This window comes from Polypterus senegalus, chromosome 1 (genome assembly GCF_016835505.1).
Source record: "Polypterus senegalus isolate Bchr_013 chromosome 1, ASM1683550v1, whole genome shotgun sequence".
NCBI lineage: Eukaryota > Metazoa > Chordata > Cladistia > Polypteriformes > Polypteridae > Polypterus > Polypterus senegalus.
In genome coordinates this window covers 69,388,864-69,407,374 of record NC_053154.1, presented here as the reverse complement: position 1 = coordinate 69,407,374, position 18,511 = coordinate 69,388,864, and the positions used below count along the sequence as shown (strand labels likewise).

General features: G+C 37.6%; 1 protein-coding gene across 3 annotated transcripts in view; it reads right to left on the bottom strand.

Annotated features, from left to right (window-relative positions):
• Nucleotides 1–2,745: 2,745 nt before the first annotated feature.
• Nucleotides 2,746–18,511, bottom strand: part of rfx5 (regulatory factor X, 5) — a 36,260-nt gene continuing 20,494 nt past the window's right edge. For all 3 annotated transcript variants that reach the window (XM_039750330.1, XM_039750345.1, XM_039750338.1), the window contains 3 exons: nucleotides 16,733–16,931; nucleotides 8,396–8,490; nucleotides 2,746–5,665 (listed from right to left, as the gene is read on the bottom strand). In XM_039750330.1, coding sequence (XP_039606264.1) covers nucleotides 4,568–5,665; nucleotides 8,396–8,490; nucleotides 16,733–16,931 — 1,392 coding nt within the window. In that variant the 3' untranslated portion in view covers nucleotides 2,746–4,567. The remainder of the gene's footprint in view (nucleotides 5,666–8,395; nucleotides 8,491–16,732; nucleotides 16,932–18,511) is intronic.

Below are 18,511 nucleotides of genomic sequence, written 5' to 3'. Positions count from 1 at the left end.
TATGTTGTTGGACTTAAGTGCAGCATTTGACACCATTTACCATTCTATTTTACTGCACAGGCTAGAAAATGATGTTGGGCTTACAGGTACCATGCTCGCTTGGTTTAGTTCTTATTTATCAAATCGATTCCAATATGTACAGAAATGTGCTGACAGTACTCCTTCATTATACACAGAAGTTCAATATGGTGTCCCGCAGGGCCTCAGTACTGGGACCTTTACTGTTTTCACTTTACATGCTTCCACTGGGATCTGTCATTGGAAAACATAATGTTAATTTTCACTCGTATGCAGATGACACCCAGTTATACCTTTCATTTAAATCAAATGAAGTTTCTCAAATGTCGTCTTTAATTGTGTTAGTGAATTAAAGGTGTGGATGGATGAGAACTACTTGTCTTTAAATACCGATAAAAAAGAGATGTTAATTGTTGGAGGGAATGACGCTGATCACAACAATATTTTGTCATTATTTAGTTCAGTTGGAATCCCAATTAATTTTACTGAATCAGCCCGCAATCTAGGAGTTATTTTTGACTCTAGCAGGTCATTTAAAGCGCATATTACAAAGTCGTCCAAAACATGTTTTTTCCATCTTAAAAATGTTAGGGAAATTAAGGTGCTTTCTAAATAAACAGGATTCTGAGAAATTAATTCATGCATTTATCTCTAGTAGGATTGACTACTGCAATGCGGTGTTCACTGGCTGTTCAAACTGTTCTTTATACAGCCTCCAGTTAATCCAAAATGTGGCTGCAAGAATTATTACAAGAACAAGAAAATATGAACACATACCTCCAGTTCTTAAATTCTTACACTGGCTCCCGGTTAAGTTCAGGGCAGATTTCAAAATCCTCCTTTTAACATATAAAGCATTAAATGGCCAAGGTCTGGCTTACTTGTCTGAACTTATCATGACTTACAAACCTGAGCGCACATTAAGATCTCAAGATGCCGGTCTGCTTAGGATTCCAAGGATTAATAAAATAACAGTGGGGGGTCGAGCTTTTAGTTACGGGGCCCCTAAACTGTGAAATGGTCTTCCTGCTTTTATAAGAGATGTCCCTTCGGTCTCAGTTTTTAAATCCCGGCTGAAGACTCACTACTTCAGTTTAGCATATCCTGACTAGAGCTGCTGATTAACTGTACAGACTGCATCTCTATTGTCAGTCATTAGCACTAAAACATAAGTAACATGATAATTATATTTGAATACTAACCCTCACCTATTCTGTTTCTGTTCTTGGTACTCAAATGTGGCAATTGGTGCCACGGCCCACCTGCCAAGTTGTTTTGCCTGCCTATAATAAAGTCATCCCTGATGGAGGATCGCAGGAATCGTGGGGTAGAGGGGTCCTTTCATCGGATTGGCTGGCCCAGCACTGTTTCAGCCATGGAATGGCCAAATTGGGGGGGGGGCAGCTTGATGGATGAAGTCTCCAGGGCTCTTTATGATTACGGTGGCTTTGTTTGGTTTTAATTTTTATATTTTCTGATGTTTGCCTTGTACAAATAAAATGTATTATTATTATTATGTAACTGAAGTAGAAACTTTGACAAGCTTTAAGAAGTATCTGGATGTGAACTGGGACAGCTTAGCTGTTAGCTAAACAAATGAGACTGATGGCATTGTTTGAGTATGTTCACATGCACAAACTTAATCAGGTTAAGGTGAATAACCCAGTTATGGCATCTGGTTTCTTAAAAATTTACATTTACAAGGGCAAGTAATTCTCTGGGGTTCTCCTTTGTCAGAATGCTCCATTACTAAACTGCACAAAAAAAAAAAAGAGTAAAACATCATCATCGGCCAACCGTGAATCTGAAATTAATCCTGACACCTAATTTACTTGTGCTTTATAAATAAGTTTAGTCAAATTGATGCTTTTTTTATAGGTTTCTATTACCAGATTGCATACAGTGAACTCTTTTCTGCTTGGCTGTTTATTTGAGTCCTGCGAAGGACTGTCATACCGGTATGTGGGCTTCTTGCCTTACACTCTGTTGGAATAATAATTACCAGGTATTTTTATTTCAGTGAGGTAAGTATTGTGTTAGGTTACTCGTTACTTAAAATGTAATCAGACTACATAATGCAATTTACTTTTACCTTGTTTCCCTTCTGTTCTCACGATTGTGTTGCTAAGTTTAGCACTGCACATTCAGCTCATCAACACAAACTTAGCCATTTCTGAAATAGTGAAATATTTCAGACAGAAGGAATAATGTGAACATGAAGGAAAAATGTCCCCTGAACATTTGCTTCTAGAAATGTATTTTGTGGACGCTTCTACCCTTTTCTGCTGAAAGTGAGTGTGAAGCAAACACATGTGCAGCTGATAGAGTGTAACAGACATGTGTAGACTACAAGAACCTTAACAGTAACCCCGTCATGGGTTTACATGGCCATATAATCGGATTATTCACGGAGAAATCTACCTCTGGTAATCAGGGTTTCTCAGAGGTCAATCACCCAAATTCTCTAACAAGAATAAGGGGTTAGATGGCATTTTAGAAATTAAGCTTATGTGAATATCCATGTTATTGAAGCACATGTAAACCCACCGTTTGTCAGATTCTTATGATCTTAAGCCTATGAAGGCACAAATTTGATATAAAGTTGAACACCTTACTGCCACGATGAACTTGAAAAAAATGTATAACCAGTAACAAAATATGTTCATCTTGAATCTATAATCTTTACCCAAAATAAAACAATAACAAAAAATAGGCAAACCAGGCATGCATTATATTGTGCTATTAGTGTATTATTGCATTGTTGTAGCCATCACACATTTAATTTCCCATTAACAGTACAGAATATAAAATGAGTCTCTGAGGATAAGAGAAAATAAAACAAAACACCCATATATTAAGTCAAACATATTTTTGTTGGATTCGGATACCTGCATATTTTGGAATTGTGACATTTTAGAGCACTGACATGTGCTGTGAAGTTCAATCTGCTCACCTTTGCCGTTCCTTCCTTTTCTGCATGCTAACATTGCAACTGCAAAACTGTAAAGATACACAAGGCATACATACAGAGCAGACATAAAAAAGGCAGTTGCTTCTTCAAGACCCTCAAAATGCAGGAAACCAACAGCAATGAAGCTTTTCTTTCGTTTATAAATGATCTTTTAATTTCTTTGAAGTTTCAGTGCTTCAGCAAAGCACAGTATTCATTCAATGGAAATATAAAACATGATAAGTATTGGGCAGCGCTTAGGCATGGGCATTCAGAAAATAAACATGCACAAAAAACTGCTTCACCTCATTATGAAAACAACTTATGGGTGGAAAATCTTGACTAATATACCTGGCATGGTTCTGTATTAGAAAAGCTATTGCTGTTTCTGTCAATTGTATTGTATTGCAAAAATTTTAACTGTTGACGAAAGCTCCTTTTTTAAGTTCTTCCTCAATATTTCATAAATACAAGATGAATAGTTAAGATTTTCCAGAACTATAGACTACTGTGATGTTGCATGTTGCATGTTTTATATCCACACACGAATATAAAGTTGTATGTATATATGTCCATGTCTAATATCTCTGCATCACTCTTTATATATCAGTCACAGCTTGCTCAGGCTCACCTGCCTCCTACTAAACATTCAGAGAGCACTGGGAGAACCACGGAAAAGGGTCTGAGAACCCTGTGTGCCTCAGAGCCTGGGCTGCTTTCTTTTCAGGAAGGAACTGGAAGCATACAACTGAGAACAAGCCCTGGTAGGGAGACTGGAAGCCCAGAAAGTCCAACATGGCACAGGAAGGCCAGACAGGAGGCTGGCTAACTTCCCTTTTCATATATGCCCCCAAAGAGTGGGAATATAAAATGAGGGGAGACAAAGATAATTGAAGGATTGGGTTTATGTTCTTCAGAGTAGGAACTGCTGTTGAGAGGCTCCTCCAGGAATACCATAAGGGACCTCAAACTGGGCACATTGCTTACTTAAGGGTGCACCTCTCTTGCCTACCAAGCATTAACAAACACAACCACCATGTCTAGATTAAACAATCTTTTCTGTTGTCTCATATATTAGGTTGCCGGTGCCCCTAGGCTCGTAGCAATACATAATATTGTGTGTATATTGAGTATATGCCTTTTCTATGTATGTGTGTGTGTAAGTGCATAAAAAAGCTAAACAGAGTGCTATATTGCCTACTGTACACTTTGCAGACATTCACAAAAAACATTACATGCAATTTATGAATGAATTTTACACAGCCAATATATCATTGAAATCATACTGAATACAAAAAATAGTGTAGGAATGAAGTCACCTTCATACTAAGTGAGAACAAGAAAAAGAGAAATCCGTCCAGCCAATATACCTGAACAATGTTCTCTCAGTTTTCACAGTAAGAAGATGAACACATGATTTCTTTATGTCAAAATATGGATATTTTTAAAACCAGTAAAATCCTAATATAAGTCTGAATGAAAATATGTAGTTATCTTGAGGTTCTGCTAAACATCATCATAAATACACAGAACATTCTCTTTGAAGTCTCTCATGATTTTTTCCCTTCCTTATTCACTATATTCATTTGTAAAAAGAGTTCAGTGTTTGCATGTTTGGCAGTCTTCCACTATTGCTGGCAAACCCGGGATTGCATGTAGAGGCCTTGAGGACAATTGTTCTGCACTCTGACTCCCACACGTTCTTCTACTGTCTTCTGTGCTAATACTAGTTAAAATGATTTCTCCTCCAGTGTTTTCCAGGTTTTCTGCTCCCTCCGTGTCTTGAATGTGACTCTGTGGATTGGTCAATTTAAATGAAATACCTGGACCTCGTTTGATGACCTCCACGTTAGCTCTACTGGTTTCCCAGGTACGAGCCTCGAGTCCTTCAGCAACACTTACATCTTCAGGTGCTAAAATATCATTTCCTGGATTGGAATAGTCTTTATTGGGAATAGTGAGGTCTACAGTTTCTTGCAGATCTTCAATGCCGTGAACTCCTTGTGCCATTTGTTGAGGCTCTTCACCTTGGCTGTGACAATTTGTATTGGGCATCACACTCATCACAGTGTCTTCTGATATCATAATTTCAATGAAATTAGTTACTTGTTGATGTTTAGGCTCAAGTTCTTGGGGCCCCACTCCACTTACTGACAATGCCCTTTGGATTACACTTTGTGTAGATTCTACTGTTTGCTTTTCTTGCTCTGCATCTTTTGGTCTAGATTTCCTGGGCCTTCCTCTCTTCCTTTTTGTGGTAGTAGTTTCAGATGTGGGCTCTGCATGTCGTTTGGAATTATTGTTGTTTCGTGGAAACGCTACTGATGATGCAGAAGGATTTGTATTTTTTTCATTGGATGCAGCAGATACAGAATTTTCTGGAAAAGGGACACTTACATTGCCTGTGGGCATGATTACTTTGATGACTGAAAACTGCCCTTGCTGTTGAGTGCCTACTCCTGGAGAAATAGTGAGGGGTGCGGTTGTAACAGGAATGGGCAGAGTTATTTTGACACTTGCATCCTTTGGCGCTAGAACAGGTGGAGAAGAGCAGAGGGAACCATGTGGATCCACCCGAGGCATTAATGGAGGGTAGCGTTTCAAAACCGCTTCTACCTTTTCTTCTGCATTGTCCATGGACTTCTGAGATTTATCAGGGAATGTCTGCTTCCCTGTTATCATTCTTTCTTTTTCAGTCTTATTTTGGGAGACAAGAAAAGAAAAACAAATTACAAAACCTTTAGCAATTTTCATTGTCTTTTTGGCAATGCTGAGAATGCATTCTTAGGGCTGGTTTGTACTTCACACTCAGAATGCGTATGCACATGCATCATGGCTGCCACGCGTTCCCAGCTTTCACTTGACATGTCCTCTGGGAACATCCTCAGAAATTAACAAGACACATGCATGAGTTGCAGTACCAGCAGAAAGTTGGGGGATATGCAGTGTGATCAAACCGGAACTTGACGTCAGAGTCTCTGTTTACTATCTACATGTGATAGAAAGCCACTCTGCAGATCCTACAGCATCGATGTGCATGCTTCGATGTTTGATGAATGGTTCAATGTGGTGAAGGAAAATGCCAACATACAAATGCATTTGTGGTGCTTTTATATTCAAGTTCGCATATTCCCCATCTTAATGACACAACACATTTTAAAGGTCTCACATACCATCTTCTGTGCTGTCTCTTTTTTTCTTTCGACCTTCACAACAGCATCAGAATGTACGGCAGCGTATTTGAGCCGCAGAGAAACAAATTAGGAACGCAGTGAAAAGGTCTATTTTGTGATTAAAGTGGAAATTTTGGCTTTAATCTCGAAATGTCCACTTTAATCTCATAGTTTATTTTATCATTACTGTAGGCAGTCGTAAATGTCATCTTAAAATCGACTCAGTTGTTAATCGCTATGTGCTTCTGGGGTTTCCTCCTGAACTCACAGGAGCGGCAAGCAGCAATTGCCACACAGAACATATTAAATTTATGATATTTCAGCTCTCCGCACATTTAGAATCCTTAGATTTATACTTGATATCACTTTCATGATGAAATTCATTAAATTAAGTATATTATATTTTACAGTTAAATCGTTAATTTCAATTAAATAATGAATACTGTTATAATAATAATTGTAATAATAATACTGTAATAATAATAATTACACATGTGGGGGCAGCATGGTGGTGGAGTGGTAGCACTGCTGCCTCACAGGGAATCATGTCCCTGGTGTTGCCTGCCTGGAGTTTGCATGCTTTCCTGGTGGGTTTCCACAGTGTGCTCTGGTTTCCTTCCAAAGACATGAAGGTTTGGGGATTTGGTGATGCTAAAATGACACTAGTTTATGTGTGTGCTTGTATTTTTTGAGTGTTTTTGCATCCTGCCTGATGTTTGCTGGAATGAGAACATCCTTGCATTGATGAGTGTAATCATTAAACATTCATCCTTTTCAAAGATATTCTTGCAAGGTGTTCTCGGAATCTAATGGATGTTTCAGGCAATTCACAACACTGCAAAGTCAACGTTTTCTCACCGTGATGATATCTTACACTGCCACCTGCTGGAATCTTCCAGATTTACGTAAAGTATGCACGTAAGTATAAACAGTACACCGCTTGCATAGCAGTAGCGTCTGCAGGAGCATGCGTCGCGTTGCGTGAAGTATGAAAACCAGCCTTAAAAGTGCATAATGTTCATTGCATTTGCTATAATAAACTCAACCATAAATTCCAAAACAATACCTATGAGCCTTGTGTATGATGCAGGACCAACTCTCTATAAACTGCTTTGTTAAAGCAAAAAATTCAGCAAACATCCATCTGTCCCTGCATTACTTCTATATAGTAGTTGTAAGCACACCAGACAAAAAAAATAGTCACCTCTGACTAAATTTAAATCTTATCTAACATCATGTAACTTCTCCATGAGACTAAAGAACAGCTGCAATTCTGCCTGGCATGGATGTCATCAGTTTGCGGATGCAGACAACATTATTTTTATCCACTCTTCCAGTTTTAAATGAGTCCATCACTCTACAAGCTCCATTCAGGTACTGTTCCTGCCTTGTGCCCAATGCTTGCTTGGATGGGTCCCAGCTTCCCTGCTCTGGTCAAGCAAGTTTGAAAAATGGATAGATGGATTACATTAAGCTTGACAATATATTGATAGGATATAAAAATTAAAATCAAATTGTAATGATTTAGTTATGATATGAATTTATGGTTGCTTTCTGTCATTTATGAATTGGTTTACATTTTATTCCTTGATTTTTCTCATTATTCATTTTTAATATTTTGTTGGGTCCTCACAGATGGCGCAGTGGTAGTGCTGCTGCTTTGTAGTAAGGAGACTGTGGACGATTGTGGGTTCGCTTACCGGTTCCTCTCTGTGTGGATAGCGCTTTGAGTACTGAGAAAAGCGTTATATAAATTTAATGAATTATTATGGTGCGGTGGCGCAGTGGGTAGCGCTGCTGCCTCGCAGTTAGTTCGCTTCCTGGGTCCTCCCTGCGTGGAGTTTGCATGTTCTCCCCGTGTCTGTGTGGGTTTCCTCCGGGTACTCCGGTTTCCTCCCACAGTCCAAAGACATGCAGATTAGGTGCATTGGTGATCCTAAATTGTCCCAAGTGTGTGCTTGGTGTGTGTGTGTGTGTGGTGCCCTGCCCGGGGTTTGTTTCCTGCCTTGCGCCCTGTGTTGGCTGGGATTGGCTCCAGCAGACTCCCGTGACCCTGTAGTTAGGATATAGCGGGTTAGATAATGGATGGATGGATGGATATTTTGATGGTGATGTTATTGCATCACCACATTGCAATGAGTTTTATTTGTGAAAACCTGCAGTTGATACATCTTTTGCCCAACCAGTGAGTATAGCAACTGCATATCAAACTACTGCATGAGGTTTTACGAGTTACCATTCTTGAATTAAATACCTGTGTTACTGGAGTGCATTCCTCTTCATCTTTGGTTGAATTTCTCTGATATGGTGGAGTCTTCTTTATAACCCTATGTGATTTTGCAGGGCCTGCTGTATTGAAAAAAAAAAAAAACAGACACATGTTTTGAGTCTTTTCTAAACAGCAAAATATGACTTGTATATTAAAAATACTAATACATATTTTTTAAATTTCAGAATAAATAAAACTCAATAAAACAATAAGAGAAGCAAAATCAGTGAAGAAATGTAAAAAAAAATTACTAATGACAATTTGTTGCATCTGGGCTTTGTGCCCTTATGAAGAACAGATACTCAGCTATTATATACTCTAAATATAAAAGTCTGAACCCTAGTTCTCAGAAGATAACTAAAGATGAGCAGTAAATGCATGTTCTTAAATTAAGGTAGCAATAAACCTACATTGTATGGTAAAGGTACAGGTTTTACTGGTTTTCTTTGACCTTCTTTAAGTTTGAGTGCTCTCTCAAGACCCTTTACTTTACTGACATATAAAAATGTACAAACATATTTCAGAGGTACTAAGTGGGCAGCTGAGTCATCTGGATTTTAGAAACGAGAGTAAGGAAAAAACAATGTAACAAAGCTGGGTCCAAAAATGGATTAGCCCTAGCCTAATAATCGATGTCTAAAATTGTAGTCAACCTGTGATCCTACTTAAAATGTCTACACTTTAACAAGAAGAATGCAGCCATTTGCTGGAAAAAGTGTACACAATTCAGAGTATAAAAATGTGTAAAATGCACATGCAAAAGAGGCTAATATTGTTGTAAATATGTAATGTAGAAATGTCAAAATTGGTGGTGTATATCTTTTGCAAACAGCAGTGTGTTCAAGAGAAAAGGAGTGAACATGAAAGAACAGAGAAGGATCAGGAAAAATCTTAGCCAAGGAACAGACGAGAAGTCAAAATACCAATAGACAGAAAGGGAGTGAAAACTACATTAGCATGTCATTTCCAGGCTTCACTTGTAGATGAGGATGGCCACTGTGGCATCAGATGATGAGGCCCATATCCACAAACACTGCGTTACATGATTACAGATAACTGTGTGTGTCACAACACCCTAACTGTCTTTAAATCAGTGATACTAAATATCATAGCATGGATAATAAGTAGAATTATGAAGTACAACTAACTCTTTAAAAAAGATTATTTTTCTACAGTGAAAAAAATCCAAGGGAGCTTTACACCTACAGTGCTATAGTACAATTATTTGAGTACAGTTTTTACAGTTGGCGTGCAGGTGGGTTAAATGACTTATTCAATGTTAGACAATGAGTTAAAAACAGACTGAATGAGGAACCTTCTGGTTTACGGTCCAATGCACTTGAGAAAATTGTAACAGGGTAGTTACAGTTCTTAAATTACTATACTGGCTTCCAGATAAATTTAGACATGATTCAAAATTCTTCCTTCTAACAAAGAAAGTTTTTAATGGCTTAGCCTTACTTTGCCTTAAAGAAGTTATCAGTGCCTGTACAGCAAATCACATTCTATAGTCACAAAGTGCAAGTCTTCTTAAAATACCTGGGATAAACCAAAATGCTGTGTGGTATACTGCAGAATGGCAAAAGCAAATGTCATCTGCATAAACTGAATTTTTTTTTGGTCTTCTCTGTAGTTAGCTGATCTTACCAAAACTACTTTGTTAATATTTATTCTCTTTAAGAACCTAGCTAAAATATATGGATGAATTAGTGCATCTTTCTGTATACATTTTGAATGCCACTAACATTTTCAGTACTGCATATTATTTTCAGTTCCATTTAACTTTATTATAAATTAATACAATTAGGGGTGGAAGGGGGGTTCCCAGACTAAAAGTTTTGCTTGGGCCCACCTAGCTGTGCCTAGGGAACTACAGAAAAACTAGCAGGTAATGTCAAAGCTTTGGAGTCACCTAAACTTGAATAGCCACTACAATGGCAATAGGTAAATGAACAGATACAAAAAGATGACAAGCAATATATAAAGAGAACAAGAGTATAAAATGTCAGAGCTTAAAATGATACTTGATAGGCTTAGAACACAACACATAAACAGCAAGTGATCCCTCAGATGAGACAGTATACTGTGTCAGGTACAGTATTAAAAAAGTCTGATCCTTCAACTATCAGATTTAAGAGAGAGTGAAAGAGACAAGAGGGAGGAAAAATTTTTAACAGCATTATTCGGGCAACAAATTCTTTTCACTAAATCACATTATTTCAGCAGTGAAGGTGAAACTAAGTTCAGTAATTATAAGAGGCTTATATTACTTCATTGCCCAATAAGTTTAAGTTACTATTTATTCATTACATATTTTTATAATCTTCTTACATAATATGCAACTGTGGCTGTCCATTTGTCTGTCCAGGATTTTAAATCACCTGTAGCTTGCAAACCGTTTGACCTATTGACCTGAAATTTGGTACACATATACTACGTGACATCTAATATTCGTGACATCTACTATTCGCTTTTGGGGTGTTGATTGACCTCCAAGGTTTTTGCTCTTTTTATTTTATTTTATTTTACTGTAGAATCAACTCATGGCAGTGACCAGCATGACGGCCGTGCGGCGCATCCGTATGGGCGCTATTCTCATTCCCTACAACCTTTGCCATCACATCCCTACCCCTTCATATCTTAAATCGTTCTTGAGGCAAATTAAAGACTTACTAAGTAATTGCAACACAAACACTGGCTTAATCAGTTTTATCGAGAAAAGATGTTGACGAAAGAAGAAAAGAAGCAGGCCGCTAGGGTGGAGTACAGAAGAGCTGCTCAGGAAGCGCATGAACCTCTGAGCAAACGAATTCTAAATGTACAGAGAAGGAATATGAAAACTATGAATACTCAAGTCAAGTTTATTCACTGCACGTTATTGTACAGTGCGCCATTACTGGTTTTAATATAATTCACACTATTACTAATCATTTTCATTGTTATTTAGAACTGGTTGTTATGTGCATGTTACAGAGAGTTTAGCAGTCTTATTTCCTGTAGAAATAAGCTATTGCACACTATGGCTGTTCTTGATTTTATGGAGCAATATCTCTTACCAGATGGCAAGAGATTGAACAGTCCATGACAGGGATGTAAGGAGTCAATCACAATGCAGATGGCTTTCTTCTTGCATCCTCTCAGCCATCCTCAACACATGCTGCAGAGTCTTCCTGTCAGACACATTAAAGTTTCTAAACCAAGATGTGACGCAGCTCATCAGGCCACTCTCAATAGTGCCCCAATAGAAAGTGGTGAGGATGGAAGGAGGAATTCTTACTTGCTTCAGCCTCCTAAGGAAGTGCAACCTTTGCTGAGCTTTCTTGACCTGGTGTGTGGTATTAAGAGTCCAGGGTTCCTCATGTATAATGGGGTGCGTAGAATTCACACTCACGCTATAACATGGCGTACGGACAAAAGCAGAAATGTGCTTACGCACAAAAAAATCCAGATGCATAAATCTGTGCAAACAGCTAACTTCCACGTTCTCCCGCTACATAAATCCCGGTCAGCGTGAAAAGTAACGTACGTGCACGCGCCTTCTGTCCCACCCCAACTCCTCCCAGAATTACACCTCTTTGAATATGCAACTCAACATAAATAGCCCTTAAGCTCAGTGTTCTGTGAAAAGGCAACGGCAAAAACAAAAATAGAAGAATTTCAGCGAATACCAAGTGGAGGCAAAGATATTTGTTGGTTTAAACAGTGGTATAAACAACAAAAGGAGGTTGATTGAGTGACATAGAGTGTCGAAGAAACTCGAAAGCTCAAGTTCATAAAGTCGCACAGTGCCCGAAATAAAAAAGAAGTTGTCAGATATCAAAGTCGCCGTGAAAAGGCGAGTCGTGGCCCACCGTCTGAGTGTCATATGAAAGCTTATTAGGGTACAGAGAAAAAAAATAGGCACACAGTGGGAAAAAAGCACGAAATGTCAACTTTAATTTTGAAATTTCCACTTTAATCACATAGTTTATTTTGTCATTAAAGTAGAACATCATAAACTTCATCTTTAAATCGTTTAATGTACTAGTTTCTGAAATCTCATCATAATTAAAGTAATATGTTAAATGCTTTGTTTTGTATATGTTTTTCTATGCGCTCAATGTGTGTGAATCACTATGTACTTCTTAAACAGGCTTTCTCTTCCTCCGACAGAGAACAGAATCCATTACATTCATGATATTACAGCTCTCTGAATAATTAAAATACTGAGATGTATATTTGATTTTTTCATGATAATAGGAGTTAAAGCATGTTATTAAACATGAAAACACGGTGGCGCAATGATTCTTCACGCCTCATGCAAGATGCCTGCTGCGCCGTGTACAACCTTCAATGAAATAACTTATTGTAGCAGTACTGTCTCTTTTCAAACGTACTAACTCCCAATTCCTGTCCTTACTTTTCTTTCTCCAAGTAACCAATCACCACACAATCAGCTCTGTAAGCCATCTGTAAGCTTAGAACGCAGATTCTTCAAAACTTTTAAGGAACATTGAAATATCTTCGTAGTACATGTTTAATTATTCCATCCAGCTATCCTACCAGTGTCGCGCCAGCCCCAGCAAGAATACAGCGTGAGGCAGGAACAAACCGTGAACAGAGCATCAGTTCCTAGCTAGTGCTGCGGCACCGTGTCCTCAAATGTTTAATTATTAACAATATACATTATTTAAATGAAGTTAAAGTTTTATCTGTATAATATGATAAACATAGTTTGCTGCATTTTATTATAAAAATGATATCGTCATCATATGTAAATACGCGCTTTATAAAGTGGCTCAGGTTGCACAATATTATAACTGTATCGCAAGTTTACAGTGAGGTAATTGTACTTATAAGTTAAAGCGTTCTACAAGGAGCACTTGATGGACTGATTGAGTGTGTTTATAGTTCTTGGGATGAAACTGTTTCTGAACTGCGAGGTCCGTACAGGAAAGGCTCTGAAGCGTTTGCCATATGAGAGCAGTTCAACAGACAGCATGGCTGAGGCAGCATGTGCTTGATGCTGTTTACCGATAATTCTCTTTCCGATCAGCTGCTGTGCAGCTGTGATTCCCCACTCAGATACAGTGATATAAATACTCTGAGTGGTGCAGTGAGAGTAATATGGAAAAAGATGATCCGCTTTGGCAATCCCTAGCGGGAGCAGCTGAAAGAAAAAGAAGAAGGTGCAGTGAGAGTAACAACGCTACAGCAGCTTTGGTATTTAGAATAGTTTGACCATTCTGTGGACCATTATGTTGTTACAGGTTAATTACAATCAGATGCATTAAACTAATAAACAATATGCAGTTAATTTCAGTGTATTTATAAAGCCGCATCAGGAATGTGGATCTAAAAAAGAAAGAGAAACCACACTGGCATAGCACTGCTTTGACGCTGGGTGCCGCCAGTTTGCAAAACCAACGCCAGGGTTGGAGCTACTGTGAAAATGTGCGCGGCTTTACGCAAAGTTTAGGTTTTTTTACATTGCGATTTGAATGTGGAAACAGGCTTATGCCACATTTTTGTGTGTACGCACCATTTATACATGAGGCCCCAGGAGAGATCCTCAGTGTAGATGTCCAAGAACTTTGTACTGCTGACCCTCTTCACAGGAAAGCCACTGATATGCAGTGGGGAGATGTTCAGCCTTTGTTCTGAAGTCCAAAATCAACTCTTTTGTCTTATTGACATTAAGGGACAAATTGTTGTCCCCACACGAGCTCACTGACTGTTCCAACTCTGCTCTGTATGATGTTTCATCTTTATTACTGATGAGTCCTAGTACTGCTGTATCATCAGTAAACGTAATGAGCTGATTTGTGCTGGATTTGGCAGTACAGTACAGCTATGTGTTAGCAGAGTAAAGAGCAAATGATCCTCTCACCTCGTTCTCAGTTTGATGATGGGCAATGTCTTTATGCCGATACGTACTGCTTGTTGTCTTTCTGACAAGAAGTCCAAGATCCAGTTACAAACTTAGATGTTCAATCCAAGCAGAGAAAGTTCCACTATTAGCTTCTATGGGATCATTGTATTAAAGGCAGAAATGAAGTCAATAAACAAAATCCTAGCATAGTTATTCGTTTCCTCCAGGTGGGATAATATGGTGTGTAGGACAAATGTGATTGCGTTATAGTCTAGTTCATACTATAGTATAACAGTACTGAACCAGGCTGCTCTAGAATGCTTTCCACATTGATCAGATCAGAACAGCATTGCATCTGGCCCCATACATACATGAATATATTTAATACTACAAAATATGTACAATCCCTTGAACAGTGTTTAGATGTGTTGCCTTGTAGCAGGTAATATAGTTACAACAATTTAAAAATACATTTCAATATTTTGTTTTTAGATAAATAATTACATATACAGACTAAAATAACTTGGAAAAAAACCTAGATGTATGTACTGTATGTATTAACATACTGTAACTGAATATTCCCTGGCTTACTGTGAGAAAATCTATTTTCACATCTAAAGTGAAAAAAATGAAGTGGTATGGATTGAATCAAGAGTTCCTGATTATATCAACATTTTTATTTTGTGCCTTTTAACTTTAACTTCAGATTAAAAAAAAAGAAATAAACTGCAATATACGTATATCAGTATCGAATCATAATACCTAATAATTTGTAAAAAATCTAAACAAAATATGTATTATATATATTTGTGTTTAAGTTGCTAAGTAGATGTCTATCTTACAGTTATAAATGCTTCCAGAACTGTTTTAACTAGTATTATTTCAACACAAACACTGTACATATTTCTCTTTACTCAATTTATCCAAGATGCATCCTGGGTCAGAGCTCTAATTGAGAGCACTACCATCAGGCACCTGCTCCAGTGAGACACATGGCTTGAGAATGGCATGTGCTTAGACCTCTTTGGAGTAAAATGTTACTTATCTAACAGTCACAATAATCCTTAACCCTCTAACACCACTGATCCAGTAACATCTGCCAGGACACTACTGCTTAGTGAACAATCTATTGTGGTAACTTGCACTATATTACTTACACTATATTATTAACATGGCATCTTATCTTTTGCAACTGGCAGAACAATAACCCACCTACCATAACACAACAGGTAAAAGAGGCCCTCTTTTAATTAAAATTTTAAGAAATCTACTTTACAAAGAACTGTCCAAAAATTCTTAAAAGCCTTGCAAACATTTATTAATGTCCTTAACTAATTAAGAATGCTTAACATTTTAACCATTTGGATACCTCAATATCTTTGAGCAGTGGCTTCAAATAAATCCTTTAGACTTCTTGCTCTCTAGAGAGGTAAGAGAATGAAGTAGCATTTGGTTTGAAGAAGATGTAGCACTGTATGTCTGACTGACTTATAAGTCATTCATATTATTGGTTTTGTAAATCACTAATTATTAAAAAAGGAAAATAAAGTAAATGGGATTAAATTTATTAGACAATCATAAATATGTTGCTGTCTTAAAATCTCTGAAAATAGAAAATTAAATTACTATTGTCAAGATATCATTCTGCCGAATTTACAGGGATTGATTTTAAAGAGTGCATAGGTGGGGACAACGGCTAAAATCAGACGAGAGATACATCTGTCTGTTATGCCCACAGTCTAGAAGACTCTGTCCCAGCCTGACTCCTCGCACCAGTGCTACCATAAGTAGCCCGGTTGTTCACAGAGCTGAATGGGAATGACACATCTCTCTACTATCTCATTTTTAATGGTGCGTATATCAAAGGACAAAAATCAACAGTTTTAAAAATGTCTGGTGTGGCAAATAAGCAAATAATTTCCTCAAAGTACTGTTTGTTTCAGTTACACATTAATCCTTTCATCTGCCTCAGACTGGGTGGTGATCACAGAGCTTAGAGACCCACCATCTACTTTGAGATGGGCATTATACTACTGAAGAGGGAAAACAAAAATATTCAGGATTTGGCTAATATTTGTCATATTAGTTTACAATGCTGTTTGGAAATTTATAAAAAATCATGCATACCCTTACAAAAAAAGCAACGTAGGCTGTAACTAAAGCCCTTTCCAAAAAAATAATTAGAAGTACTAATGAGACTATACTACAATCACATAAACATAAAACAATTACCATTTAAAATCATTAGTTTAAAAAGATAAGCAAGTGACAGAGTTGAAATAAAACATAAGGTATGCATGTCAGAAAATATATTTTGCTTTTCCCCTTTGCAATGGCATGAGACCCCTTATAAGAAGGCCACAAAGAGCAGTTCAACAACATAATTTGTTAAATTACAGTATGTGGTAAATATGTGACAAATGTATGGAGCAGAGAATCCTAGTTTACACACTGTTGTAACACACACTTACCAGCTAAGGTGGCTGACATGATAATATGGGCAGAACTGGAGCGTGGGTTGACAATGTGTTCTTGGACCAGGAAGCGGGCAATCTCCACCACAGAGTCAAAGGAACGTTTCAAGATCTTCTCGGCCCAGTCGCAGATGAGAGTGCATGCAGCATCTGTCACTTCATTATTGTATGTCTGAACGAGTTCTGTTAACTCTGACTATAAAGGAAATAAGAGATAAAGTTATTGGGTGGAATTGTAAAAAGCTGCATTAAACATCTACTAAACATCTAAACATGTAAAGCTGCTGTAGCAGAAAATTTTGCAATGCGATTCTCTGTTATTTTCCAGTAATAAATGATAGTATTTATTATTTTAATTATATCAAAGTTAAAACTTATACATCACTTGCTTTACAAAATACTGTAATTTTGTCTTTTATCGAAAAAATACAATAAATAACTGGTTTTAAAAATTATTAGGTATAGCATTTGTTTGCACAAATATTGACCATGCCCTTTTATTTCCTCTGTTGTATGAATTTAAAATGCAATTTATCAAAATGCTGTCTTTAATAACAGTAATATACTTTTTTATTGAATATTTGGTAAATACCATTACTTAAGACAAAATATAAGATCAGGATGCAATTATTCAAATACTTTTATTTGTTTTTGAAACAATTGCTGCACAGGCAGGTTAAACTTCTCAAAGTCACATAGCTAATCTGTGTTTGTCAGAAAAGTAAATGCTAGTACCTCACCTCTGGTTTGGACAATAACTACTAACCCAAATTTCAAGAAAATCTATATATATAATTCACTAAGGCAAGACACCCATGGAAAGCACACCGGAAGGGGCGTGGATTCACTAAGCCGCCGACAAGTAAGACACTTATGGCACACGCAGGAAGGAACCATGCCGGAGGTGAATCGTCATATGCAGCATGTAAAACGGTTTGCGAGGGGTATCTCATGGGATCCTTAAAACAATCCTTTACAACTGAGGTTAAAACACAATCAAGTAAGCAGTCTTTAAAAACCGAGTTTTCGGTTAAGACGCACGACCGTGTGCACCATAGCAAACTGTTTTACACGCTACATACAGCAATTCGCATCCGCAACAAACGTGCGTCTTCTTAGATGCTCCTGCAGGAACACGGAAAGTCTACGTGAGTCACAGGTGCATCTGGACTGTGCAAAGACTACAACGACTCAAGTGACAAGTTGGAGGTGGGCACATGAGGGATGGCGGTCTGCCAGTTTTCAGTCACGGACGATTGTGTTACAATGTTGCTTTTTTTGCTGATTTATTACATTACCAATTTTTCAAATGGTAATTTTCTCCCTGTGCTTAAAAATCATTAAAAAATTGGCCTGATTATGTGGCGTATGGTACCCCGCGGGTTGGCTAGTCTGCAATAAAACTATAAAGTGTCAAAGAAGGGGTATGCAGTAAACAGCAAGAGTACAGATAACTCAACAATTCATCCACCCATCCATTCACTTACTTAACTCATAAAGTCCAGTGCAGAACCGTAAGGAGGTAGAACCTAGACTACAATGTGCGTTTTTCTGTAAAATATAAAGGTCCCTGCCCAAATACTAACGTCCTTGTTTGTACTTTCAACCACAAATTGAGCATATTAATTAAGCTCAATCCATTCTGCTCTCTGCCTGTACTAAAGCATTTTGCTGACTTTATATAAAAAATGTTTATCTGCTGCATATCTTAGCAGCCACTAAGATCATTCTTCCATGTCTTATGAGAGGCAGCAAAAAAAGCTGTTTCAGCAATAT